Genomic DNA, 27594 nt, shown 5'->3' with positions numbered 1-27594 from the left:
TTTAATTCAGAATGGTTCGGAACACCACATACTTAAATCATAATATTCCAAACAAAGCTGTGAATTTCTTACTAAGGACAAAAAAAAAATCATCTGATCATTTTTATGATGTCAGTTTTTATCGTTTTTTAAATGTCTGGCCTACCTAGGACTCATAATCTCATGGCGTCTAGATTAGAGGCATGCTTTGCTAATTGTTAGCCTCAGCGAGAATGCGGCTCGGTTTAGCTGACGAGCCCCTTTCTGCCAGTTATGAGTTGCGGCTTTCTGTTTGCCCAGGGAGCAAGTCTGCTTTCCCAGGGGGCTATTTTGTGTACTGTTTGTGGCCCCAATCAAACACTGCCGCTTGCAACCACATTGTCATGTAAGTCAGCCGTTATACCAAAGAGCGATTTTAACTATAACTTGTTCCAAATTGCATTTTAATAGGCAAAAATGATAGAACTACAGTTGTGAGACATTCCATTCCATGTGTAAATGCCCTTCCCTCGTTATCAATGCTCGTTATAGTACTTTTGTCCATGTGGGTGTTTTCAAGGACTCTGATGTCGTCTTCTGCAGTAATCCTTTGTAGTGCTGTCTGTAGGAGCTGTTCCCAACACTATCTCATTTCTACAATAAAGTGCCATCAATTCATTTTTATCAAGGGTAGTTTTGAGAAGATGATCGAAAGCCAGATGACAGTTAAATTCTTGATCCTTAGATCAGTGCCAGATACCAGTTCAACTGCAGCAAACTTGGAGTCAACGGTCTAATCATAGGTGTGAAGCGGCTGCCTCTTCCTGTCCATATCTTAGAGCTTCAACAATTGGTGTCTGAAGAACCTACAGTAGAACTGGTCATACCTAAGTACCCTACTCAAATGGACACTGCAGATAACCAAACCACCCAAGGAGGTATCTTCTGCAACAATTATTCAAAGGCTATTGTGCAGGATGTTATGCTCAGTTGGTTTGTGTTCCTTTCTATCCAAAGTTTGAGTTTTAATCAACTTCTGTAGGACAATATAAGGTCACATTTACCTCCCAGCGCTGAGAAAAAATGTTACAGTTCCCTCTGTTGTGGCCAGAACCCTCAATCACCATCCTTTGCAAGTCAGCTGAACGTTTCTGCCAGGGGTGATTTTTAGCAAGTTTATTTCAGTGTTCGTCGGACCCTGCAATTTCAAGACTTCTGGACCCAAGGGCGTCACTTGTGTTTTCAATATTGGGGGGGACTGGGACAGAGCCATTAAGTGACTGAGTCAAATCTGTCCTCTCACATTATCCTGTATGACCTCGTATGGTTACCCATCTCTCGGAATATTGACTTTAGCCATTAATTAATGCAAATCCAGCTGAAATCATCAGCTAAAAGCTTTTTTACCCTCGATCAGTAGGTTAGATGAGAAGCAAATTCTCCAGGCAAGTTTATTCATATTTTTAAAATACACCAAACACCACTGTTTTGAATATTGGGTGGGATGTGTCCCCCCCCCCCAAAGTAACATATGTCTGGACCTCCTCTGATCTAGTTTAGGAGGTTTGTGCACAGCCCAGAAAGCAGTAGTTTCTAGAACACGGCTGCTGGGGTCCGACCAGCCACGGTGGGGGCTTCGGGCATGTCCTGGGCTCTGCCAGGCAGGCAGATGCTGGAGTGGCTCACTGAGGCTGAGAAAAGAGCCCCTCAAGAATTCTTCCCAGGTTACTGCTCAGCATGAAGCCACTCGGCACAATGTTCCTCTGCACAGGGCCCAGACGTCCAAAAGACTGAATGCGAAAAGCCAGGGGGTGGAAGCAGCCGACCAAAAGCCACCACAGAGGCGATTGGACGGTGACTCTCCCCACCGTGCCCACCCCCAAAAGAAATTACCCATCCCAGCCTTGAGATGGTCTTATGGATGCCTCTTGTTCGGTGTCCCTTAATCTGTAAAAGGTTTCAGGAATAGTCAGAAGAGCTTGGGGTGGGGGGTGGGGGCACGACAACTTTTCCCTCCCTAGTCGTACACTGATAAGCAATAATAATCGGTCACTCATATCTAAAGCTACCTGCGCATCTTATACGTTTTACAGTGTCCAAACACACTCCGTGGTATGTCACGAGAGCTCACTCTCCCTATAAATACTGGTTTAATTGAACAAAGACTTCGTTGTACTTTTTTGTCTTTTTAAATTAGATCCCCACAGTAAACTGAGATGCCTTTGTTTTTAAATCCCAATTCTGGTTTCCTAAATTTTCCGCTTTACAAATGCTTATTAACTTTGCTATTAATTGAGATATCAGCACTGTTGATATCTCAACAGTTCTGATTTTTTACATCTCCTAGGTAGGCGGAAATATCTCATTTTGTCTTGCCAAACTGACATTAAAACTACAAGCACTGCCGGGAGAGGGCATGCAAATACCGCGGCTCTCTGTCAGCCGCTGGTCTAGCGCGTCCTTATGTCACCATACCTCGTCTGTACAGAAAGTCAGTTTTTACTAATTCAGTTCATGATGATTTTACTGGTAAAGTTTTCCTGCAACTAATTACATACGATTGTGATTATTTTAGAGGTTGAAACAGCACGATGCGATGGCTACTTATGTTTAGTGGTTTGACTTAATATTTTAAAAGTTAAATAGGCTATACAAAGTACACTTTGTAGAGGAAAAAGAGGGAAAAAAACTCGTATGTTATATGAAAAAGCAATATATAATCTTATTGCTATATTCTAAAGGGTCAACATAAAAGTGATTTCAGTTAATGTGCGTGATTTGCATTTAGATCTTCCAAATCCTGCTAAAATCAAACCGAGCAGAAAAGACTCATCCACTCATTTCAAACGGATGTTGCGACTGTACGTGAAATCCCGCATTTATGATTTTTTTCTGCGTAACATTTATTCGTAACACGCAGTTCAGCAGGTAAATTGTATTGTTGCCAGGTTTTCCGTTTTAATATAAAAAAACAATCCCGGGGTACAGAGGGAAGCTGAACTATAGGCTATATGCCGACATAGTATAGGAATACAAGGAGAGTTAACTTCCACAACGTTAAGATGATGCAATAACCAATTATGGCGAATACCCCTATCTCCGCCCCTTATTTGTAATATGACTATGCATATTTAGAGACATAAATCATCACAGTGAAACTGCCATATTTCCATAAATAATATTATTAATAATTATGAGTATAAAGATTTGTTTTGAACTCTGGTTCAAAACGTCCAGCTGTTTCTCAAGTAACGAAGTGGTGTGCGTTTATTATGGCACGTCCGTCATGAACTGACCTTGTAATATTCTCGATATGGTACGGTCCCAATAAAGACACATTATCTGCGACTGTACATCCATAACGACTTCGCAGAAAAAGTAAAGAAGGTAACTTCAATGCCCACCCCATATTATCTTACACTAACTGTCAGATTCTTGTTTCCAATTGTTAAGCGCTCAAAATACCCAATTTCTGCCGCGTTTATCCAACTTCATCCAACTATTACAAAGCTATGCACCCAATATTGTAATGCCTAAAAAATATATATATGTATTGTTTTCCGTTTCCCTGAAAACAAAATATACATTTCAAAATACAGTTTTCATGACACAATCACAGTTTCACGAGCGTTTTTAGTGATTCATCCAGCATCAGCCTATCAGCATAAAGGACAAAGTAGCATTGCGCTAAAATCCAGCCATTTCTTACCTGTCGTTACTTTCAAGCCTGATTCCAAGAGGTAAAGCCAGGAGCTGCTGCACGGAGAGCAGGCTGATGCAACACGCAATAACCAGGAAAATGGATCGCATTGTGGAATAAGTTCTCACACCCCCCGGGAAGGAGGGGTTTTTATAAACCACCTGGAAAACGTACAAATTCCACAAAATTCCCAAAAAATGACGGGCAAATATATCCAGGAAAAAGTACGTTGAAATCTGAAGATACCTATGAGGTCAGAAAAGTTTTTTTGTAATATTAATGTATATACATAAATAAATATATATGTAATGCACACTCAAAAAGTAAGTAGGTCTAAGTAAGTATTTCTGGAATTAATCAACTACTTAAAAGACATTTTAGAACAAAGTTTATGTATTGTTTTATCCAAGGCAAAAAATGGTCGCACAGCCTATACATCACTGTTTAGTATAAACACTGTTTTTCCATTATTAATACAACACCAAGACACACATTGGGGAAAAAATTAAAGATACCTTCCGCTTTAGTGATAATTGTACGAGCGCAATTAAACTCAGGAAGATATTCACACGGTCTTCAACGCTTTGGCCGCGATCACAGGACCCTCTGAAGCAAAGAGTGGCGCTCACATTGGACATTTAAATGCTGAGTGGGCGGAGCCTGTTGTGTTCATCACTTGTAGGTTCTTATATTTGAATTATGATGGACTTTTACGAATGCGACTTGACTGCGCCGAGAGGTAGACTGACAGGCGCTCCGCGTTGTGAGGATGCGTTCACACTTTCCATGAATAGGCAAGTAACATTTTAGAAGGTTATACAGCCCAAAATATCCCCTGGGTTATTGTTGTAATTTAAAAATATAGGGCATGTCGTTTTACTAGTTATAATATACATCCTGTAATGTACCAGGGTGAATTCAATAATTAAAAGTAAGTCTTTAATGTATTCAAATCCATTTCTTTGTCTAAGCAATTGAGCCATCCGTGTCTTTAATGACAATAAAAGCTTTCTATTGTGAAATGCTCTATTGTGCTGGAAGGTATAGTGCTAGCTGTTGTTTTCATAGAAAAATCCACACAGATTTGTTAACTGCAAATGCACAGAACAATATCAACAAAGAAAAACAAGACACTCAAGACGATACAATGGACTAACAATATAAGTTAAAATAAATTGTTTTTTTTTTTTCCCCGCCTTATTCTGTGCTTTTATATAATTCTAATTCCAAGTGTTGTAACTGGGTAAGACAGTACTAAGTCACCTACAGTATATCACACCAGAGGCTGGTTTCAGCATATACCAAACATAACACCCATGCACAATTGCACAACATTTTGAAGAATTTTCCTTTTCCCTGTTGTTTTAAGTTCACCTAGTCACTTACACTTTCACACTACAAGAGCCCCGTGATTCATGGACATTTAGCTTAGCAATAACCAAATAATGCTCAGGTCCAGCACCATACAATGGCTGTTGCCAAGATGTTTTGAATAGGGCTGTGAGATTCAATCAAATGAAATAAGAGTCAACGTAGTTCATTAGTGGCCCTGCTATTGTGTTTGAGGATATGGGAAAGGTGAGATCATTTTGAGAATGCATTACTGTTTTACAGTGGCTTTTAGCCGTCTCCTGCAAACCTAATTTTGTTAACATGGACCAAAGCGTGGATAAAACGCAGTGGGCCTTTTTAATTCTGCAGGGGATTTACAAATTGCGGATGTTCACTCAGTGAAAAATGAAATCTTCCCAAGTGTGTTAAAAGGAATTTATTCCAGCTCTCAACCCTGTCCAGGGTGAGAGGCTGTAAGATCAGTATTATTTCTGCAGCCAGTTTCATCAGAACTCGAACAGAAGCAATGGATCTGTCCAGTTTATAACATATCCAGGCAGTTGATGATGAATTATTTTAAGATAAGAGATTTTATTGTTATTGAAAACTATAAACCTATATAAAAGGGAAAAAAGTATAAAGGAGCAATGGTCTGTGTCATGACAATAACATCAATGACTGGACAGGGGAGCACAGGCCTGGGAAGCACATATAAACAAGACTAACGAAGGAGCTAAGGAGAGGCAGCTGGGAATGATCAACACGAGGGTTAGAAATGAAAGGTAAGACAAATGAGTAACAGGTGTGGCGTGTTAGGACCATGTTAGGGGGAGACAGGAGGGTCAGGGGGACATGGCGGGCAGGAGGTGACAATCTGCGTATAGAAGAAGTGGGTATAGAAAATGGATGGATAGTTGGAAAATGAAAAATGCATTTCATGTAACAATACCTGGACAGTCACAATAGTTACATTTCTTTTCTCGAACCTCTGTTTATTCTGTTGTAAAAATGGTCTTTGATACTCTGTGGACAGTTTGATATTTCCCAGGCTTCTCTCTGGTTGTCCTAGCTTGTATTAGCGCCTTAGTGATGCAGATCCATTGAAGTTCCCAACTAGCACCCCAAAAAATATGAGGGTCTCCACCAAGTAGGTGATTACATGCTGCTCATCCACCTAATCAAAACAACAGGTCCCTGTTTGATCTGCTGTTAGTCCTCATTCTGAAGGATAATGCTGATGTGATGCTCTTTGAATATAAAATATCAAAAGAATAAAGATCTAACCCACGTCACCCACATGTCAGTCACGTAATTTCTACGAACAGCATGATCAGCAACTTTGGAACATTCTAGAAATGTTATTAAAATGTTTAAAAATTACCCTGGAATTTTCCAGTTTGGGAGAGGGGATTCCTTGAACCAATTTTTAAATAGCATTATGTGGAATCAGTGAAATGAGAACTAAAACTATTGTTTCAACAATTTATTTTCCAAGAAGCCTTATTTAAAAAAAAATAAAAAATTAGCAACTCTGGAAAAGGTGAATGTAAAATGGCCCTGCTTTTCAAAGGTACTCAGCTAAACAGCCACCTGGAAGGTCTTGAATGTGCCGTCAGTATGACTCAGATCTCAGATATGTTTGTAGTAGATCAGTCATATCCTATAGCATCCACATCAATTGTGATTCACCCCGGATGCAAAGTAAATCATCCATAGTAAAAAATATTATGGGCGGCACCTTATTTGAGATTCAAAATTCAAATCTCTGTACAAGACAACACAATGAGATTGAATCAGCAACTCCCTGAGCTGTGCAAACAAAAACACAAAACATCTATCCATCTATCCATTCATTTTCTGTACTCACTTGTCCAATTTAGAATTGTGGCGGTCCTGAAGCTCCGGGCACAAAGAAGGGAATGACCCAGGATGGGGTGCCAACCAGGGACGGATTATGGGTTGTGGGGGCCCCTGGGCAAAACGTTCGCGAGGCCCCCCCCCACCACCACCACCACCAGCACCACCACCACAACCACCACAATTCAAGGGCCCTTGGCAGCCAAACGCCCTCCCTCCATGTTTCCATCAGAGGCCCTATAGGGTCAGGGGCCCTTGTAGGCAGAGGATCAAAGAATGTAGGCCCTCTAAAATAGATAAACGAAAATACATTGTTGATAAGCGTTGCAAATTGTTTTGGGCTAGGGGCCCCATGGGCCCCCTGCACCCCAAGGGCCCCTGGGCAGCGGCCCCGCTGGCCCGGTCCGTAATCCGTCCCTGGTGCCAACCCATCGCAGGCCACACAAGACAAGACTTGTAATATGTAAACAATATGTACAAAATAGTCGGTAACATTTTACATTAAGTGCACCTTCATAATGCATTCATAATGCATTCATAGAACATTCATAAGCAGCATGCAAGTACACCTTAACATCCTAATAACCCTTAACAGCTTTAATATACATTAATAACAAACATTACATGATTGTACAATTATAATGTTTGTTATTATTATATAATGTTTGTTATTATGTTTTTTACAGCTGTTAAGGGATGTTAGGATTTTAAGGTATACATACATGATGTTTACGTTTTATGAATACTCAATGAATACATTATGAAGGTGTACTGAATGTTTTATGAATGCAATATAAAGGCATTATGAAGGTGCAGTTAATGTAAAGCGTTACCAAATAGTCATTAAATATGTTCAAAAGTACAAATATGACAAATGGTAAGTGGTGGTGTGACGCAAAGGGGTTATATGTGAGAGTCCTTTAGTGCCCAGTTCAACCTGGTTACCGTATTGGGATGAAAAAAATGTTTGTACATCTTAAGTCATTTAGTGAGAGAAAAGTTTCGGTGAATCTTACACCACGACTGGTCCATCAACTGCAAACTACTGCTCCTTTGATCATTGATGCACAATAAATGAGAAGTACAGTGACACAGCAAGCAGAGTGAACGCGGCGAGCAGACCACATGCAATTCATTTGGGCTGTCAGGATTCTTCTAGGGACCTGCTCATGGCATATAACCAGCAAGTCATGCCCTAAGACCCTCTTGTCTGATGCTTAAGACATGAATGTTTTGCAGAAATCTGGCCATCTTTTCACATTTGGGTATTCTTAGGGCTAAATATTTGTCTAGGCAAATTTATGGCGGCCCCTAAAAACGGAGGTCCCTGCAGAGTAAAGTTAAACACATTAATGCACGTAAACTGTTTATTTTTGTAGCTCATTTCCTCTGCTCAGCTGCATGTCCACCACCAGTTTTAAAGACGAAACAAGCAAAGCATTGTAAAGCAGTGCTTTCACATCAATTAATGGATCAAACCTTTATTCATTTGTGAAACACGGATTTGTGACTGCTGTGAAATGGGACCAGGAGCACTAATTGCTAATGCTAATTGCGCTAGCATGCTGGACCACCTTCCTCTGCAGCTTTGTGCAGCAGTTTGCGATGCAGTGCATTTCTTTTCTTATGATTGCTGCCATCTAGTGAACTTTACAACAGCAGGTCTTTCAACACTGCAGCATAAATCCATGGATCCTTCAAAAATGACTACTACCCTTTCCTTTCTCAGCTAAGCTTGATTAATGAATGGAATTACTGGTAACACTTTACTTGAAGCTGTCATCTATAATGCATTACAGACACCTTCATAATACATCTATAATGCATTATTATGGTCGGTATAGGAATTTATAAAGCATTACAGCATCTTCTTCCTACATTCATAAGGCAGATTATTATACTTCATAAGCTCCAATAACACTCTCGTTTATAGTCAGATATCAGTTATAATAAATACCTTCATAATGTATTACAGAGCATCCATAATGCGTAATAGTGGTTGGTATAAGAATTAAGGATGCTTTGTCATCCATCATGAAGGTATCTATAATGCATTATAGATGAGAGCTTCAAGTAAAGTGTTACCTAATTATATATGCTCTTGTAACACAGTACGTCATTCTAACCCCAAGCTGTCATCTAGGGTTACACATAACACTGAACTCAATGTCAAAATAGAAGGATGGCATCTGTTTTAAAAATGTTTTTTTGCGACTGTATACTGTTTACTGCATTTTGTTTACTTGCAAATGTCCCCGAGTTTCTATTTCATTGGGGTGACAAAGGGAAAAGGATCCTTTTGTGACAACTGCAGGTGCAAACAATGCGGCTGAAGGGAGAACTAACTGAACCTTAACTTTAATTCGATCCCCCCCCCCCCCCCCCCACTGCCTGCGCCTTTTATAAAATTCAGTTTGAACACAATTGCTCCACGTCAGTCATCTATTGTGCATGGTGAAAAAGCGGCTCATTGGCCAATTGGACACTGTAAGTGTTAGTTGCCACTTGGCAGCATGAATTGTAGCATGTGACGTTTTGTTTTCGAATGGACCGCACGTAAATATACAATCTCTGCTTCAGACCATCCCCACTGATTCTCACTGGACGAACTGTCACAGGGAGAAACTCAAGCCTCCTTATGCTGTTACAGCCTCATCATCATGTGTATGAGATAAATTATCTATCTGGAAGATACTGTTATCAGCTATTCTGGAAAAAGGACAGAGAGCCCTAATGGTTACCCCCCCTGCATAGATCCTTTAAAATAGATCTGAAGTATGGATCAAATTTCCCTTGGATATCTTACATTAAGAATTTTAAAAAGGGCAGGTTGTGATATTATAGGTATTATGGTAAATATTACTTAATGTTTTTGTTTTAAAAAATATTATGGGGTAATGTGAGAAACTTTAGTGTGTATGGTGAACTGTGGCATGCGACACATGGAGTTTGGGCCGGGAAGGCTATGTTCGTAGTGGGTAGAGGTTTTCCTTGCCAGAAACAATGGAGCCAAGGCAGGGCAGGGATCGGCACTCAGCAGCATAAAGGCCCGGTGCAGAAGATTCTAGAAGAACAAAAAACTGAAGCTTGGGCGCGGTCAGGACAAGCGAAATGGAAGTGTGCCACTGACCGAGATGTAAAGCATGGTGCAATTTACTGAAGGCGAAAGCAAAAAGAGCGCGGCAGCTTATGCTGTATACAGGAAATGGAGGACAGGTGAAACTAATCAGTGCCACAACCCCCAGACGTCTGCGACTCCCTCCTGGGACAGAAGAGAGGGATGCCCCTCCCTGCCAGTTAATTTTAAGACCCTTTAACGGCAGCATAACAAAACAACAGACCTGCCAGCCTAAAAAAAGCAATGAACTGTGGTTAAAATATGTCCTGCTTAACATTGCATCAAATAAGATTCTCTTGACATGATTTCATAAAAGCATGACAGAAAAACACCTTGAGGCCTAGATACATTGGAGTCATTAGTGCTTAAACTAAAACATAATTAGAATAGAGTATAGCAGCTTTTAGCTATGCAGTGACTTGGCAGGGGACAGCGACTAGGTATTGTTCAATACTGTCTATTGCCTTGGCTATTGCAGGAAGTCATGTGACTGTCAGGTCTGGAATAACAATCATCCATCCATCTTCCAACAGCTTCCTGTTTAACAATCAACGTCTTTGTATTCTTTGTAAGCTTTTCTTGTCAGAGGTTGGAAGACAGTAGATGACCTTCTGCAAACAGAAAATTCTGTAATATTATTACTGTCCATCCATCCATCCATATATCTTCATGCTGCTCATCTGGTTACAGAATTATTGTTATTATTACAATTATTATTGTTGTTTTGTTTGAGGAGTTTGTCAATTTATCATAGAGTTTAGGAATAATCAACAGTCAGTTAAATGATATAGCAAATTTACTTTTGTTTCTGTTAAAATATAGTAAGATAAAATTAGATTGTATGGGGTTAAATGTTGCCTTCTAGTTTATTGCAGATCCTCTCATCCATTCCAGAGTGCTGTATACCTACATTTAGACAAAGTATCATCATACAAAGGATCTACAGCAGCTTTTCAAATGTGAGATTAATGGGCGAGCGACTTTGCTTTATCAACTGACGTGTTTTGTGTATTGTAATGCCGCACAGCTCAAGGTGATCCCTCCATTTTAACAGTGAGCTGCCAGCCAAACTCAAAGTGTGGGGCGTAAGGCAGGCAACACCCTGGGTGGAAGGCCAAGCCATCTCAAGTGTGCATGCTCACTAACTCACTCACTCACTCACTCACACTCACTAACTCACTCACCCACCCACTCACTAACTCACTCACTCACCCACTCACTCACACACACTCACTCACACACACTCACTCATTCACTCACACACACTCACTCACCCACTCACTAACTCACTCACACACACTCACTCACTCATTCACTCACACACACTAACTCACTCACTCACCCACTCACTAACTCACTCACTCACACACACTAACTAACTCACTCACCCACTCACTAACTCACTCACTCACACACACTAACTCACTCACTCACTAACTCACTCACTCACACTCACTAACTCACTCACCCACTCACACACACTCACTCACACACACTCACTCATTCACTCACACACACTAACTCACTCACTCACCCACTCACTAACTCACTCACACACACTCACTCATTCACTCACACACTCACACACACTAACTCACTCACTCACTCACACACACTTCACTCATTCACTCACACACTTACACACACTCACTCATTCACTCACACACTCACTCACTCACTAACACACAGTCCATTCATTCATATATTTATGGAGACTCTGCATTTATATTTATTGGTATGGGTATAACCCTAAACCCAACAATGACAACCGTAACCCCTACCCTAACCTTAACCATAAGTAACACAAGACTTTTGGCACTTTTAGTTTTTTGACTGTAGTCACAGATTTTTATGAAATTGAGGTTATCCTTGTGGGGACTGTAAAAACTTACTGGCTTTTATCATTGTGGCACACACACACACGTACGCACGAACACAATATGTAATTCCTAGCAGTTCATTTTTAACACCTCCAAATTCCCAGCACACAGCTTAGAGGAATGAGAATGACAGCAAACACCATAGGAGGGAGGGGCAGCCTAGCTGTCTGGGAAGGGGCCGCCAGGTGACTGTGATGACCTGTACTGCTTCATCCCACCTGTCACGGCTGTGTGTACCCCAGGAGCATAGTGCTGTCGTGCGACATGACACGATGCATTGAGCCCATTTATTACGTGACTGTAATCAGCGCCATCGATTCCGTTTCTCCCACTGCCTTCAGGTGCCATGAGCCCCCACGTGACCTGCTGACACACTGACATGTAGTGTTGCACAACCTCTGAGTCAGTAGCCTACGGCATCCATCTTACCCCAGCGATCATGACTTACAGTTGGTTGAGGCCTGCGTGGATTCAGAGCACAAATAGCAAAGATAAAACGGAATTTGCTGGCATTGGCCGGTCTGGGTGGGTAGCGTCCGTGGGACGTGCTGCAGTGCTATGCAGATCGGCAACATGACTGGACCTGTCGAGGACCGAGCTGGGAGGCGGGCTAACAGGAGTATGTGGTTCCTCTAAGGCAGCATAGCTTTATGAAACTCTATCTTCTTTCTCTGTTGCTTAGCAGACTGCTATCATGCTGCTCTCCATGCTGATCTCACCACCCCCTCTATCGCCTCTGTGATTACGATCCCATATACGGAGGCCTTAGCATCTGAAATCGCATACTTGTTTGCTATGTAGAAGGCAAAATATAGTATGCAATGTTAGCAGTATGTCTGAATCCTCAGTATGGATGAAACGGTTCCCGGGAGATATACTACATTCTGCGAAATTCCGAAATGTGTAACCGATGGACGCTACGCTATCCCACAAGGCCACTGGAGCAGCAATCAGAGATGAAGATACATTTTGATACATAAATGACAGATACATTTTGTCATTTATGGTGGAGGAAGTGCCATCTCTGCACAAATTTAAGTAGAAAACAATACCCAATGACATAAGTTGACTCAAATATGTTTTTTTTTTAATTTTATGTTTGTTGTTGGTTTTAATAGTTTATAGCTTTCATGTCATTACGTCATTGGTCAACATATATTAAATGGTGATCCTAGCGTGTCAGAATGCATGCACACTCTCCTCATGGATAGTATGTACTGCATTAATGCTCGAGCAGTAGGCATCTGACTAAATTCAATACCTACTTTGTAAGTATGAGATTTTGGACACACCCATTGACTCCTGGTGCTCATCTTCAGCCAAGTGGGCCGCGTGTGGCACAGAATGCTGGGAAACTAAGTGCTCTCCGGGCTTTAGGAGCACAGGTGTGGGGGGATTACAGTGGGATCCGCATGGACCTCATCAGTAAATCTGTTTGGCAGGGGATTGTGTGTCCAGCACAGCTGCAGAAAGGCCTTAATCAGTACTAACAATGTTTCCTGAGGCGACTGGGGAAACCTGATAAGGTGGCATTGTAAGGCAAGGAGGACCACAGCCACCACTATAGTCCCTGTTTCATACATATGGTTGATTAACAAAAAACCTTAAGGTTCCCCCTGCTGGAAGAGGGAATGAATTCAGTCATCTTGGGGTGACTCACCCAATTTGCCTGTTGAGATGAGTATTGATTGATTTTTTTTGCCCAGATGACCTTGTCCAGTTTGGGATACATTTTTCACTCTTCTGCTACAGGAAAAGGAACTGATAAGTGTCAGCCATCTACTGTTAGACACACAGCACAAATGAAAACTAAATGAGTATGGACTCAATACCAAACGAATATTACAACACATTAATTTTTCTACAGGGCATTTTGCTTACTTTGTGAGACATACAACGCCAGACCAAATAGTCTGTGAAATGTTTGTGAATATCTAAGAATTATCTGAATGTCTGCAGGAATGGCTCCTTAAAATTTGATCTGATTTTCATCTAAATCATAATAATACAATTTTTTATAAAGATTTGGCAATGCAAAATGTTTTGTGTGTTTCTTAGATAACACTGTATTTATGTCTTCAAAAAAATCAGATCAAATTTTCGGAAATGTGAATAAATCAAGATTACTCACAATGTTCCTACTAAGTTATTCTATATTATAGGGAGCACACAAATTTCACACATCTATGCCAAATGTTCTCTGCTAAGACTTGCTGGATACTTCAGGTCCATCAACCAGAAGGCAAAGCCTCTGAGATATTCTCCGATCTGGTCTCACAAACACCTGTGCTGTCCCTGTTAACTGTAAATTAAAGAATGTGTCATTAACATAGGAAAAAGAAATTATATATCATTCAGCAATCAATGCCAAATACAATCACAAGCTGTTTATGTTCCATAAAGACAATGATCAGAACAAGAATTTCTAATATACTAAGTTTAATATTATGTATTTACAGAATTAAAGTATGTTTCTGCAACCAGAAGCTTGTAAATTGCAGTGTTTTCTCAAAAGAAAACATTTTTGCTAAATAAAAGTAGCTGAAATTCTATTAATCTCAAGAATTGTCTGATTACTAAAATTCAGTTTTCTCTGAATTGTCTAATATCAATTTTTTTCACCTACTTCAACTAACATACATCAATCAGCCATAACATTAAAATCACCTGCCTGCTACTATGTAGCTACCAAAACAGCTGTGACCCATCGGGGCATGGACTCCACAAGACCTCTGAAGGTGTCCTGTGGTATCTGGCACCAAGACGTTAGAAGCAAATCCTTTAAGTTCGGCACTGTCAGAAAAAGGGTGCAGCCCTGGCTACAGTTTTATTCCCCAAAGTACAAACAACATTAATTTAAAAATGTTCCTCAGAGTTAATTTCTGTACCTTACACAACACTTACTTACAGCTAGGGTACAATTGGCAGACCTTTGAAGGCACAACCCCAGTTACAAGTAATTGTTCCCTCAAAGGTACAAATAGGTACTTCTTTCCTGACAGTGTGTAAGTGTGTAAGGTGGAGCCTTCATGGATTCATCCCACAGATGTTTGATTGGATTGAGATCTGGGTAATTTGGAGGGCAAGTCAACATCTTGAGCTCTTTTTTATGTCCCTCAAACCATTCCTGAACATTTTTTTTCAGTGTGGCTGAGCGCATTGTCCTGCTGAAAGAAGCCACTGCCATCTGGGAATACCGTTCCTATGAAGGGGTGTACATGGTCTGCAACAATGTTTAGGGAGGTGGTACCTGTCAAAGTAACATCCAAATGAATGCCAGGCTCCGGACCTGAGGTTTCCCAGCAAAACATTGCCCAGAGAATCATTACCTACACTGCCTACTTTGCGTAGTGTATCCTGGTGCCATCTCTTCACCAGGAACATGATGCACATGTACCAGCTGTCAACAAGATGTAACAGAAAATGTGACTCATTAGACCAGGCCATCTTCTTCCAGTGATCCATGGTCCAGTTCTGATGCTCCCTTGTCCATGTCATACCGAGAACACCCTGTCATTTTTCAGATGCTATGACCCAGGAGTCTAGCAATCAAAATTGGATCCTTGTCAGAGTCACCCATATCCTTTACACTGGGCTATTTTTCTTGCTTCCAACACATCAACTGACTGTTCACTTGCCTAATATGTAATGGCCTGTTGACAGGTGCCATTGTAACAAGATTATCAATGGTTTAAACTTCACCTGTCAGTGGTTTTAATGTTACGATCGGTGTAAGTGACTACATTGCTTTGATTAGAATGACTGTGATATAACTGAATAGATAACTTTTTTATATCAAGGTTAGAGCTTAGAAGTGTGTTAGAAGGACTGGAACTGGATTCCTAAAATAAAACACATGTAAAAATAAATAAAAAAGCATGTCTGAGAAGTTTCTCTTTCCAAATGATACCAAAGTGTGCAGCCCTGGAAATGTAGCTTTTTAAAGTGCTGCTCCAGTTCTAAAATATGAGGACATCAGGCTGCATAAAGAACAGAAGTTAGTTTTACAGAAGATTTCTATGGGATGCTTACAAGTTCACCCATCAAAGCAAAAGAAAAGAAAGCAGATTTTTTTTTTGTCCTGAAAATATCTTGCCAAATTCATTTAATTGACATAATGAAAATGTCAAGTATTAGATAAAGAAGGGGTGCAATTCAATTTTGGCCACCCTACAGAAGAAATTAAGGCAAGTCAAGTGGATATTTATTGTTATACTATCTACATACAATCCACAGCATACAGTGGTACAAAATATCATTCCCCAAGACCGCAGTATATATACATAAAGTGCAGAGACTGTAAACAAGACAAGTGCAACACATGGGGGAAGGGGGAGAAGGGAGTAATAGCTAACAAATAAAAACAGAGAATAAACATACACTAAATCACAGGGGAGCTAGGAGTACCCACACGATATATCAGTTACAGTGGTGACTGCACAAATAATCAATACAACAGATGTAACAACACATAGCTGTGTGAAAAAGTACACTGGATATTGCAGATTTAACTGTTGCATCTGCTAGGCTGACATACAGGGCATGTAATCATCTCTATAAATACACAAACATGCAGAAATGCAAATGCGCAGGTGAAGAGGTGAAATATGTCTAACAATAATAATCCGTACCCAATAGCACGGTATCGGCCATGAAGACCATCATAAAATAGGCCCAGCAGACGATGTTCTTCAGGTTCCAGCTGAGGAAGCTCAACCTACCACACTACAGATCAGTTTCCACACCAGTCACCACGTCCGCTCTGTTAGTCCATCAAAGTCTGGTTTACATCAAGCACTACAGAAGACAGTGACAGGTAATGTTAATAGTCAGGTCTGCAGAAAGGGTTAACGGGGTTTCTGTCCACCCTCCAGGACCTATACTATTCCCAAATCCCAAAACAGACAGAGAAAATCATTATGGACCCCTCACACCTGGGCCACAACCTGTTTGACCTTCTCCCCTCTGGCAGGCGCTGCAGATCACTGTGCTCCTAAACAAAAAGAAACATATACAGTTTCTTCCCACGTCATCATTCTCGTGAAGAGATGACCCGGTTGCCTCAGCCACACACACACACACACACAGCCAGGCAATACTTCAATGTAGTAAATAACTTACTGCAGTTATTACACTGTATATATTGCATTAATTCCAAGATTCCTTGTGGTGACATGTAATCTTGCATTTTTTATACATTCATCATCTCCACCTGTGTGTTGTATACATCAACTGTACTCAATGTGACCATCGTCTTGTCTTAACCAAGTATGTATCTACTATGTTGACAACTGGAGACAAATTCCATGTGTGTGAACCTACTTGTTCTTGTATTGAGTTATGCTTATTATGTTAATGTGTTTGTGTGCAGGTTACGTAATTGCTGCTTCATGTTTCTCTTGATGTACATTTTAATCTTATTGGACTGAGCTGACCAGCAGCAGAAAGATTTAGACAGGATATGATCTCTGGCATAAATTTAAAATCAGTCTCAATCCTTCGTGTTGTTGCGGGGAGGTCATTAAACTTCAATGATTAAAGCGCAAATATACTTTAAGTTGTAGGCAATTCACGAACATTGATTTTACAAAGTATGGTAACCGGGGCTGTGGCTGTGGCGGGGGACGGGGGTAAGATTTAACTCCAATAGCCCACACACTTTGTAATTCAATACGCAAACAGGATACGTTACTTCTTTAATTCATAATTAAGATAAATTAATCCTCTTCCAGAACCCATTCAAATATATATGGTGGAACTGAAACTACAGGGTTATTTTACAGTTACAAGGGAACTTTAACAAAAGATGACACGTAATTTCTATCAACAATTACAGAAACAAAAGGTAACGAAGGCATAAAAGGGCTACTGAATAAAAGTATAAAATATTGGTCTAAAACTATTTAAAATTACTTCATATCAACAGCATATAGAAGTACACGTTCTGAAGTAGCAGCATGTTAAAAACGTGGCAGGCATCGTCAGATACATTAGTTCATCGACTCTTCCTTGTTCAGTCGCTGAAATCCACGTGATCTCACAGAAATATAGGGCACCATACATACACGGGACATCCCCTTTGTTATTTAACATCATATTTGTTCCGTTTTCTCTTCTTAATGTATTGCCAGCCGGCCGTAATGTGCCTTGATTCGTTGTTCCGGTCGCGGGCGCCCCGCCCTGCGTTGCACTACGCAGACTCCGTGGGTCTGTCAGCGCGAGAGAACGTTGACAGTATGGCGGCGAGCCGCTGCTGGGAGGATGCTGCTGTGGCTGGCGGTGTCTCCCCCGCCGTCGGAATGTGAACGGACTACGTTAAGCAACAGAAGGAAAGCGAGCGACTGGGCCTTGACGCCGTGATCTCCCGCAGCATCGACATGGCCAGGCTTGCCGACTACTTCGTCGTGGTCGGTTACGACCTCGATAAGAGAGGTGAGCGACCGGGGACTGTTTTTTTCTGAGTGGTTTTAGGACGGCTCATAGTAAACAGGAGGTGGTGGAAGGGAGGCGGTGACGGGACGGGCCAGGCCGGGACAAAACCGAATGTCCTATCTCCAGGCCCCCCGCAAGGCACCACTACTCCAATATCAACCGCGGATATCCGGGGCCTCGTTGGAGAGGAATAAATCATGGTCCTTTGTTTAGATTATGCAAAAAACCGGAACGGTATAATAATGGCACGCATACGTCTGTTTGCAGATTCATCCTGGCACGGTTGTCATGCTCTGGGCGTTGTATCTCATGTCAGGCTTATTGGACCGGTCAGCTAGCCTTGTTAGCCGACCCGTTAGACCCTGTAAACCGCCTCAGCGTAGCTCCACCGCGCGAGGATTAATGCGCGCGTGGGGACCGCTAGCTCGCGGGGCAGTTATTGAGGCGAGGATATTAATTTAATACACCGCCGGACTGCTTGCTAAGTTTATGTTAACAGATGTATTCGGTCCATACTATGAGCAGTAAAAATCGGTTTTCGGTTTTGCTCTTGGAACTCTCGTGTCGTAATAATTTTAGTTAACGAGTCCTGTCGATGGAGAAGTTACGTATGGAATAAGCAAGTTGGTTCATCCCTCTAACCCAAAAAGTGAATATAAATGCTGAAATAAGTACTGCGTTTTGCGATGCTCCTCACGGTTGTAGTCTAGATTCATAGCCAAGGGTGACTTGTCACAATGGGGGAAAAGTGTCACGCTGCCTTCGGACTGTGGTTCATAAAAACGTCCTCAACAGGCTCTTTGAAACTCCTAAGGTTGGGCCGGCAGTTCTGAATGCATGCTGCATAATGTCCCTCTCGCGAATAGAGTTGCTACCCTTAAATTTGTATGGGGGAAAAAAGACAGTGGCTCATCTGCTATCCATGCACGCAGTGGAAAATTTAAAAGCGGCAAATTGGTTGTGATATTTGGCTGCTTAAACATCAGTAGCAGTATAATATAGACATTTCAGTTTAAGGTTTTAATTAATCTTGACTAAATATAGACAAGTATGTACCCTGTGCCCATTTATCTTATAGGTTTGATATTTTTTTATTCTGTATTATATCTGAAAGGCTTTTGGCAGAGGTGGGTAGTTCAGGTCCAGGATATACGTCCTGATCAAGATTTTGTTTCATTCAACAAGTTGAGTACTCCCTGACTGTGACTCTTTATACTGGTTGGTTGAAACAAAATCTTGGTCTGGACTTTTACTGTCTTGAGGTGAATTATCTACCTCTGGCTTGTGGTTCCCTTAACATAGACCTGGATGCAGTGAAAACAGTGAGCTGAAATCACCATGTGATATCTGTGACTGGGAGGCATAGGGGGCCTGGGTACTTCTTTTATGGTTTGAGTGAAAGCTAAAAGGAGCTACCTTGTGGGCTGAAACCACTTTAATATTATATACTATTAGCTGCTCCTTTAAGTAGTTTTTGCAGGCCAAAGGTAAACAAAAGCAGCACAACTATTCTGCAAACAATTTAGCAAGTACATTATAAATTAAAGCCTGGCATTTTGGTCAGAAGCTTTCTGGTTGAATGGATTACTCCTGCCTTTGGTATTGTAGTCTTCTGAACCCATGTGACATCCTTTGTTTTGTTCTAATCACAGACTCATGATTAAACAGAAAGGCCCCGAATGCTGTGTGAAGGCTTGGAATTACTCTGTAGCTTTTGGGCGTGGCACTGCCTCTCTCCTCAGTGCATTAAAGAGATCGCCAGGGACAAATCACACTGTCTATCTGAGAGGCTCTTCATGCAAACAGGAAGTACAAAGCAGACTGGGGGGTGGGGTGGGGGGAGTGTTTACAGTGCGAGTCCAAGATTCTCTTCTGTGTCTGGTCTTTGAAAGCTATGGGGGGTGGGGGGGGGGGACAATACAGCAGTCATTCCCAGAGGTCCTGTCTCTCTGCCCGCTTGCCGATTTGCAAGACCAGCCTTCCCCATTTTGGCCTTGGCCAAGCTCTCGTCGCAGGGCACAGAAAGACCACATTCATTATTCAGAGTGGACAGACAGTTCTCACCAGCGCACTGCTGGGCTCGAATGATTTCCCGCGTTCTTGCTCATAGGACATATCCCAGGATGTCAGCTCTGCCAGCCATCAGGGGACAGAGGTCTGGGTTCACTAAAACCCCCTGACTTCGCTCTGTTTGCTGGTTTACTCGTGCAGGACTGAGGCCTTTGCCAGTGCTTTATGCACCGAGTATGTGTGCTTGGAATTTGTTTGCATTTAAGCTTCCTCTTATAAAAGCTGCTGTAGCTGTGGTCAAAAATAGCTGATGCTCTCAGATCCTCAGTGGGGAGTCTCGCCCGTCCGACAGCCATTGGAACTGGTGTGTGTTACTGGGGAAAACGAGCAGCATGGCCACTGGGGAGTGGTGACATGGCTGTGTGACTGAGCTTTTTGGAAAGTGAAAAGGTAGTGGTTTTGTCCTCGCTGGCTGTCCAGGTTTCCCCTGGGATTTTGCACTTTTGTATCCAAGAACTGTATTGTCAGTACGCTCACTGGTTGTGTCTGTCCCACAGGTGTTTGTTTTTTCTACACAGTCCTCCCATAAGCATTTTTAGGCATCTGCTTGAATGTTGCACTGCTCAAACCACCCCCCAAAGATTTTGCACTGTGGCTGTGGAGCAAGCTCTATTAGCAGGCAGGGCAGGGAAACCAGCCTGCAGTCTCTATGCTGCTGTCCAAGATGGAATGACCTGGTGGGGCCAGCAGGCCAACTCCCCATTTGCGGCACCGCCTCTCCTCACCAAGACGAGTCAGTGTCAGGCTGTTCCGTTTGCCTCGTGATTATGGGTGGTGCTTTGGGACTGAGCATGCCTTGGGGGCCGCCCATGGGCGGTTATTGTCACGTTAAAGCCACACACTTCAATGGTCTTCCGTGGAATGTGGAGAATGCAGCGTCTACCAGGAAGTAGTTTTCCTTGCAATATTGTAAGCCTAGAAGTAATTTGGGTTATTTGCTTGAGCTCTTGGCATGTCGCATTTTAGTTGGCCAGTTGGCAGCCAGAAATTAAGGTATAATCTAGTGCAACTGCAACACTCAGATGTGGTTGAATTGTCCACATCCCAGTATTTATTTCATTTTATTTATTTACTTTTGTTTTCAGGATTCTTTCCTTATTACACGTTTCAGGTTCAGTGAGTGAGTGCTTAGGGTTGGCAAATGTTTTAAGAGGGGAATAATTTTAGCCCACACATTAACAATGATATTTCCTAAATGCAGTGAGAGTTAGAGTACCCTTTTTTGCCAGTGGGGAATTGGGACAAATAAGTGGTGGATGGACTTTAAATGTAGTCCTCTTTTAAAGAAGCTAACTGCTCACTATCCAGGAGCTGCTTGGCTAGCTAAGCTAGTGAGCTGACATGGAGCTTCTTGGTCAGTGTTTACTCTGTTTAATGTGATTGGCTTTGTTCATCCTGGCATGTTATTGGGGGTTTGGGTAGCACCGTGTATAGTCATTGACAAAGCTTGAAGCTGTTGTTCTTGGGGAAAAAGGATACATTTCCCTTGTGTTTCATTGATCTATATGATTCACTGTTTTTTTTTTTTTTTTGTAAAATGAGGACACTGTTGCCAGAAATTCAGCACTCTTAAAACCATTTGCTCTGTCTCACCACATATCTGAAAGAGGTTCTGTACTGAGAGTGTTTCTCACATGTGTAGGCAGAGATGAAAATAGTAATGGATATGAAGAGCAGTGTGAGGATGTTATCGCGTGGGGTACTTTCCAGATTCCCTGAGGGCCCGGTCTCTGTGACTAACTGGAAGCCTCGGAATTCTGCTCACTTTGAAATTAGGTAATTCTTTGTAGCGATTCCAGGTCGTTCACTGGTCATTGATGGAGTTCAGTGAGTCAGTCAGCCATGTCATCATGCCAGTCCCAGCGACCACTGCAGGTGTCAACCTTGGTGAATTTAACTGGACTGTTTAGCCTTTGAATCCATGGTAAGGACTAGGCTCTGTGTTTTTTTTATCAGTGGGAGTTGTCTTGAAACTTGCTGGAGATGTGCAGAGGTCAGGGTGGGGGTGTCTGCACACATAAGTGTGGACATTGACATGTGGAGGAGGAAGAGAGTGGGTACGGCAGGAAGCGGAGTGCGTCACAACGTCTGCTTCCTTTTCTGTAGGCACACAAGGTAGTCACGCTCCCCACATCTGAGGTGAGTGATGACTGAACTGAATCAAACGGAAAAACTTTACAACAGGAAAAACAATCAAGGTGGGGGAACTCCTCCAGTTATTGTTGTGAACAGAAATGGTGGTGGTTGTGTGTTTCTTTTGGCTTGGGTATTTTTTGCTTCTATGTGATGTCTTTAGTTCCACCAATACAGCTGTGCAAGGCATGGCAGGGTTGGAGACATAGGGGGGGGGGGGGCATAGAGCTGTCTTTGGGTGTCAGGCTGGAAAATTCCTGCTATGATTTTTTATTAATTTGTAGCTGTAAGTTGTTGCTGTCTAACGATTTAGGGAAAGATTAAGGAGCCACATATATACTGTGTACTCGGCTGGGTGGACCAAAAACAATTTCTTGGTATTTTTAGGCAGAGTAGCGGTATGTAATAATTTCTATGACATACTCTAAATGTTCAGTTTTAAATCAAAACCCACATGTGAGATATAACAATGATTGACCTTTCCCCTCCATCAAATTCCCCATGAGACACTGAGTGGTTTCATTTTAGCTGTGAATGCTGGCATTCTGTGCAACGTCACCAACAAACCTAAGCAGTAAAGAAAAACTATTTCTGTGGCTAACGTTTGGGTCACATGGTAAAATGGGACAGACTATTTATCCTTGTCTACTGAGTAGAAGCCGCTGTCCATGATATTGATGATAAAGCATTAAAGCCCTGAAGGATGATCACGATGGGTATGGAAGGAGCAATAGGATTATGCTCTCTGCTTGAGGTGTGCTCTGAGACTTGCTGTTGAACTCCAGAGTGATCTTTACTGCTCCATGTTGTTTTGGTCAGGGGGATTCCCTTGGAGTTTAAGAAATTTAATTTGAACTAAGATAATAGCAATCTTGTTTTATTTTGGTATTTCTTTTGGTTTTGTGTTTGAAACCTGAGTCAGAGGTTGTCCTTAATGGATTTTTTTTGTCTTCTGGGAAATTATGTTGTCTAAGGGAACTAGCTTTTGTGTTTGTGGTTATTGTTAGTTACCATTAGAAACAGGGCTGATTTGTTTTGGATTGATATGGCGTCTCTATCTGAAATCACTTTATAGACTTTATAGATTTGTATCGATATATCGATTCAACAGCAAACGATCCGATGCATCGATGTGACCGCATAAATATTGATACATGCGTTTTTATTTTCTTGCCTGTTCCTGTATTATTTTCATGATCCACTCCGACGTATACATGGTCTACGCCCAATATGTCGATCGCGACCTACTGGTCGATTGCAAAGGTAGTGTGTGTAGGTCGTATGGCATAAAAAATAGAGGATGGATGACGCGTTCAACCGCGCCAGCTGCTGCAAGCTAACAAGCCCCCTAGTTAGCCTCCAATTTATTTATACTAAACTTAAGAAAGGGTATAAAAATGAATGGGGGAGCTGGACCAAGTAAGAAGCCAAAAACCTGCCACTTCCATACGGAATGGGAGGAGGACTGTTTTTTTCCCACCATGTCATATTCGAAGTGCGTTTGCCTCATCTGTCAGTCTACCGTTGTTATTCCGAAGAAGGGAAATGTGGAGCGGCATTTTCGGAATGTTCATCAAAACTATGACAGTAACTTCCCTAGCTCGCAAGCTAGCGTACCTTCAGAGCGTGTGTTTAGTACGGCAGGTGACATAGGATGCTATGCTCAGAGCACACAATCTCCTGAACACGTTGACCATTTAATTTTTCTTAAAAAAAAAAAAAAAACCTCTCAAAGAAGAATACTGACATACTTGTTTCACTGCAGAAGTCAGTCTGTTGATCTTCCTCATTCTACATGTCTGTCCATGCAATGTTTTTTATTTGACTTTATTGCACTTTATTTTACTTATTATTGTTGTATCCCAGCATAGAGCGAGCGAGCAGGGAACGAGGAATCAGGATCAGGCAGACAGAAATCCAACAAACGGAGTGGGGGGGGGGGGGGGGGGGTTATTGCAAGCACAGCACAGCACATAACACGGGGAAAACTTCAATGACAGATCTGGGCGACAGACTCTGACGTGGACTTAAATACACAGGACTAGACGAAACAATAAGAAACAGCTGGGAACAATCGGGATTGCACGCAAAGTTAATGAGGGGCGTAGCACACGAGAGGGTCATAGGAGCAGGTCATGATGGTTATGGACATACTTTTATACTTTTTGTTACACTTTTGTATTTATCTGGAGAAGGCTTGATTCAAAATAAAAATAATATAATAATAATTCCCAATAAAATATGGTAAAATGCTAATTATATTTGCCTTTTTTAAATTCATTTAAATGTAAAGGATTGTGTGAAATTTCATCATTTCGACTACTATCCCCAGTATCGAAATGAATCGAATCGTATTGTATCGTGGGAATTTCTGAGGTATCAAAAAAAATCGAACCGTTGGCTTAAGGAATCGATATTGTATCGTATCGCGAGGAAAGCTGTGATTTACACCCCTACTGCTGACTGCTAATTAACTCCATTTACAGCATTGAGTTTCATGGCACACTTTCTATGGGGGCGGCTGGTGTTTAGGGCAACTGAAATTCCACACATAAACAAGCTGAGATCGATTTGGGTTGCCTGGGGTCTGCTGTGCCAGTCTCCAGGGAACACCAGTGCTAGTTCTCCTAATGGCTTCCCCCTGCCACCATGTCCACGTCCCCAGGGTGGCCACATAAGAGTAACATCCTATCCTGATTGCACTGCAGGATCTCACTGATGTATTTTGGGATGTACTTAGCCTATGTATTTATTTAAGATAAGATAAAACGGAACTGTATTGGACGCAGGGGGAACTAATTGTCATCCAGCAGCAATTCAGATAGAGTTCAATATAATGATTATCAACCCCAGCCCCCACCCCCATACAGCTAGTTGCAATGTTCTTGATGACATAGCTTAAGCACACAGGCGTTGGATTGGAGGTGTTCTGAGGGGAGGAGTTGTGAACAAGCATAAAACCAAGGTTTTTTTTCCCCAAAGCAACATTAGTAACATGTTCAGCTTTATTTAAGGAAAATTTGACGGTTCACTTCATAGCTGCAACAAATTATATTTTATCAGGCCATCAGGGTACAGTTTCAATACCCATTTGTCTCCTTTGCTGCTTCTCCTGTACAGGGTCATGCAGAGCCTGTTCTAGGAAATGGGGCACAAGGCAGGGACTCCCTGGTCTTTAGTGCATCACCGGGGACCCAATCGCACACTAAGAGCATTGCAGTGACACCAGGCTTTTGGACTGCAGCCCGAGAGCAATGTACCCAGCGAAAAGACCACAAACGCAGGGAGAGGCACACACTGCACACACTGCACACACCCAGAACTAGTGTTGGGCATCAATCCCCCAACCCTGTGTCAACCTGGGTGTAATCATATGATCACGAGATGTTGGTCCTGGTCAAGCATGACTTTCAGGTTCGACTGAAACTACTTATGTGTTAGAAAGTGACAGGCGGCCATGCCCTGCCTTGCCTTGTGTAACTGCCGTTTGAGCTCAGGTAGCTGAGCGCGCAGGTATATGTTCACACCTCCATTCTGAGCACCCTGCTTTGTGCACCTTTTGCGCTTATCCATTGGACAGTCAGACTGCTACTAATAACCACAGACACGTTTTGGTGGTCAGGTGTTTTTCCTGAGGCCGCAGTCGGTGAGGACCTGGCGCATTGATGTAAAAAGCTGAAGTGCAATGAGGGGGAAACTGCTTTGCAGTGTGGGAGATTAATGTTAAAAGCAGATGGGCTATTGACAGACATTTTTGCGAGGTTTCTCAAGAAAAAGTTGCATATTTAGGAGTGATATACGAAATGTCATGGGCTCACATTGTATCTATAGGTCCCAAATACTGATCAATAACTTGTTCATAGGCCAGTTTTAAGTGTTTTTTGTAATATAGTTTGGATTATTTTTAAAAAGTGTCCTTCCCAGAATGCTTTACATATATAAACATGCATCATGCAGGGAGAATAAGCCAGAAGACACTGTAAGAGAAAAATCAAAACCTTTTGCTAGTCAGGCTAAACCCTGGGTGTCCCACCGTCCTTGGTCATGCTAACCGTACAAATTCAGTTGGATGTGTAAATCGTGGGTACTGATAATCTGCAGAGTGGTGGAGAAGCTGTTTGCAGTCAGTATGGAGCAGGACTGACTGTCTGCGTCCTCTCAGTCCCTGGCTCGTCTTGGTGTCCCTTTCTGATTTAATCCATTTTCACATGGCACACATCCTTTGGCAGGAAAGCAAAGATCAGTCTGCAACTCAGCCAGCATGGTTGCTCCTCAATATTAACGCAATTCGTAAGATGCAAGTCTCAGTCTGTATTGGGGAAGGGGGGCAGGGGGCTGCTCTGGTGAGTCCAGCCCAAGAGAGCAACATGGTGAGACCCCACTACAGAAATGCATTTGGTTGCTTTGCCAATCCCGTACTACTGTACTGCCCAGCCAATGCAATGTGCACCCCCATACCTCCTTCCCAAAAAATGAACAAATGCATAAAAGCATAGCAGTGGCGATTGGCAATGGCTCTGCCTGCACACTGACACAGGCCCCTCCCGACAGAATATCATCTGCCAAGCTTGCCTGATTCATCATAACTTGCATAATCATTCCACTCAGTTACTGCATTGAATAGAGTGGGATTGGGTGGTATTCTTTTAGCCTGGTTCTTGAAAATACAGCTACTTTCAGAGCTAGCATGCATCATTTTACTATTTTTTTATGTTTTAAAGTGCAAAGTGAATTCAGATCTTGCTCAGTGTTGCCTTGAACAGTTGTGGAATGAACAGTTGGACTGATGACTGCTTGTCTGTTCCTGAGACACGTTTTTTTTTAGCTCACTTTCCCTCACTTACTTCCTCTGATTTGTCCAACATAGCATTCTGTCTGTTCTCAAGACATGTTCAGCAGACTCCAAAGCCATCAGACTACTGGAGAACTTTTGCTGTCATCAGGTACTCTGCTTGTTCGTGCTGAGACAATTGCAGAGTACTCCCCTGCTCCCAATGTACACTCATTCCACATGCCTGCTGTGCCTTGCTAGACTGCTGGAATCTTCGATGGCCAGTGCGGAAGTCCCCAGGGGTGGGACTCAAATTGCCTTTGCTGGCGTTGGTAGCATCTGG

The 27594-nt window shown here is 42.1% G+C and overlaps 1 protein-coding gene and 1 long non-coding RNA gene across 11 annotated transcripts in view; one reads left to right on the top strand and one right to left on the bottom strand.

Annotated features, from left to right (window-relative positions):
- Nucleotides 1–16051: 16051 nt before the first annotated feature.
- Nucleotides 16052–18046, bottom strand: LOC111846536 (uncharacterized). The gene is made up of 3 exons (XR_002838901.2): nt 17911–18046; nt 16780–16838; nt 16052–16642 (listed from the first exon to the last, which is right to left on the bottom strand). It is a non-coding gene; the product is annotated as an uncharacterized lncRNA (long non-coding RNA).
- A 23-nt stretch (nt 18047–18069) lies between these two features.
- LOC111846505 (myotubularin-related protein 5-like) overlaps nt 18070–27594 on the top strand; it is a 52702-nt gene continuing 43177 nt past the window's right edge. For 7 of the 10 annotated variants that reach the window (XM_023816733.2, XM_023816732.2, XM_023816729.2 and 4 more), the window contains exon 1: nt 18071–18277. In XM_023816733.2, coding sequence (XP_023672501.1) covers nt 18223–18277 — 55 coding nt within the window. In that variant the 5' untranslated portion in view covers nt 18071–18222. Of the gene's footprint in view, nt 18278–27594 lie in introns of all 10 variants that reach the window. The other 3 variants (XM_023816730.2, XM_023816727.2, XM_023816723.2) reach the window with 1 other exon arrangement.

The sequence above is a fragment of the Paramormyrops kingsleyae genome, chromosome 1, assembly GCF_048594095.1.
Source record: "Paramormyrops kingsleyae isolate MSU_618 chromosome 1, PKINGS_0.4, whole genome shotgun sequence".
Classification (NCBI taxonomy): Eukaryota; Metazoa; Chordata; class Actinopteri; order Osteoglossiformes; family Mormyridae; genus Paramormyrops; species Paramormyrops kingsleyae.
The sequence above is the reverse complement of the archived record's forward strand: the minus strand, read 5'-3'. Positions and strand labels throughout refer to the sequence as shown.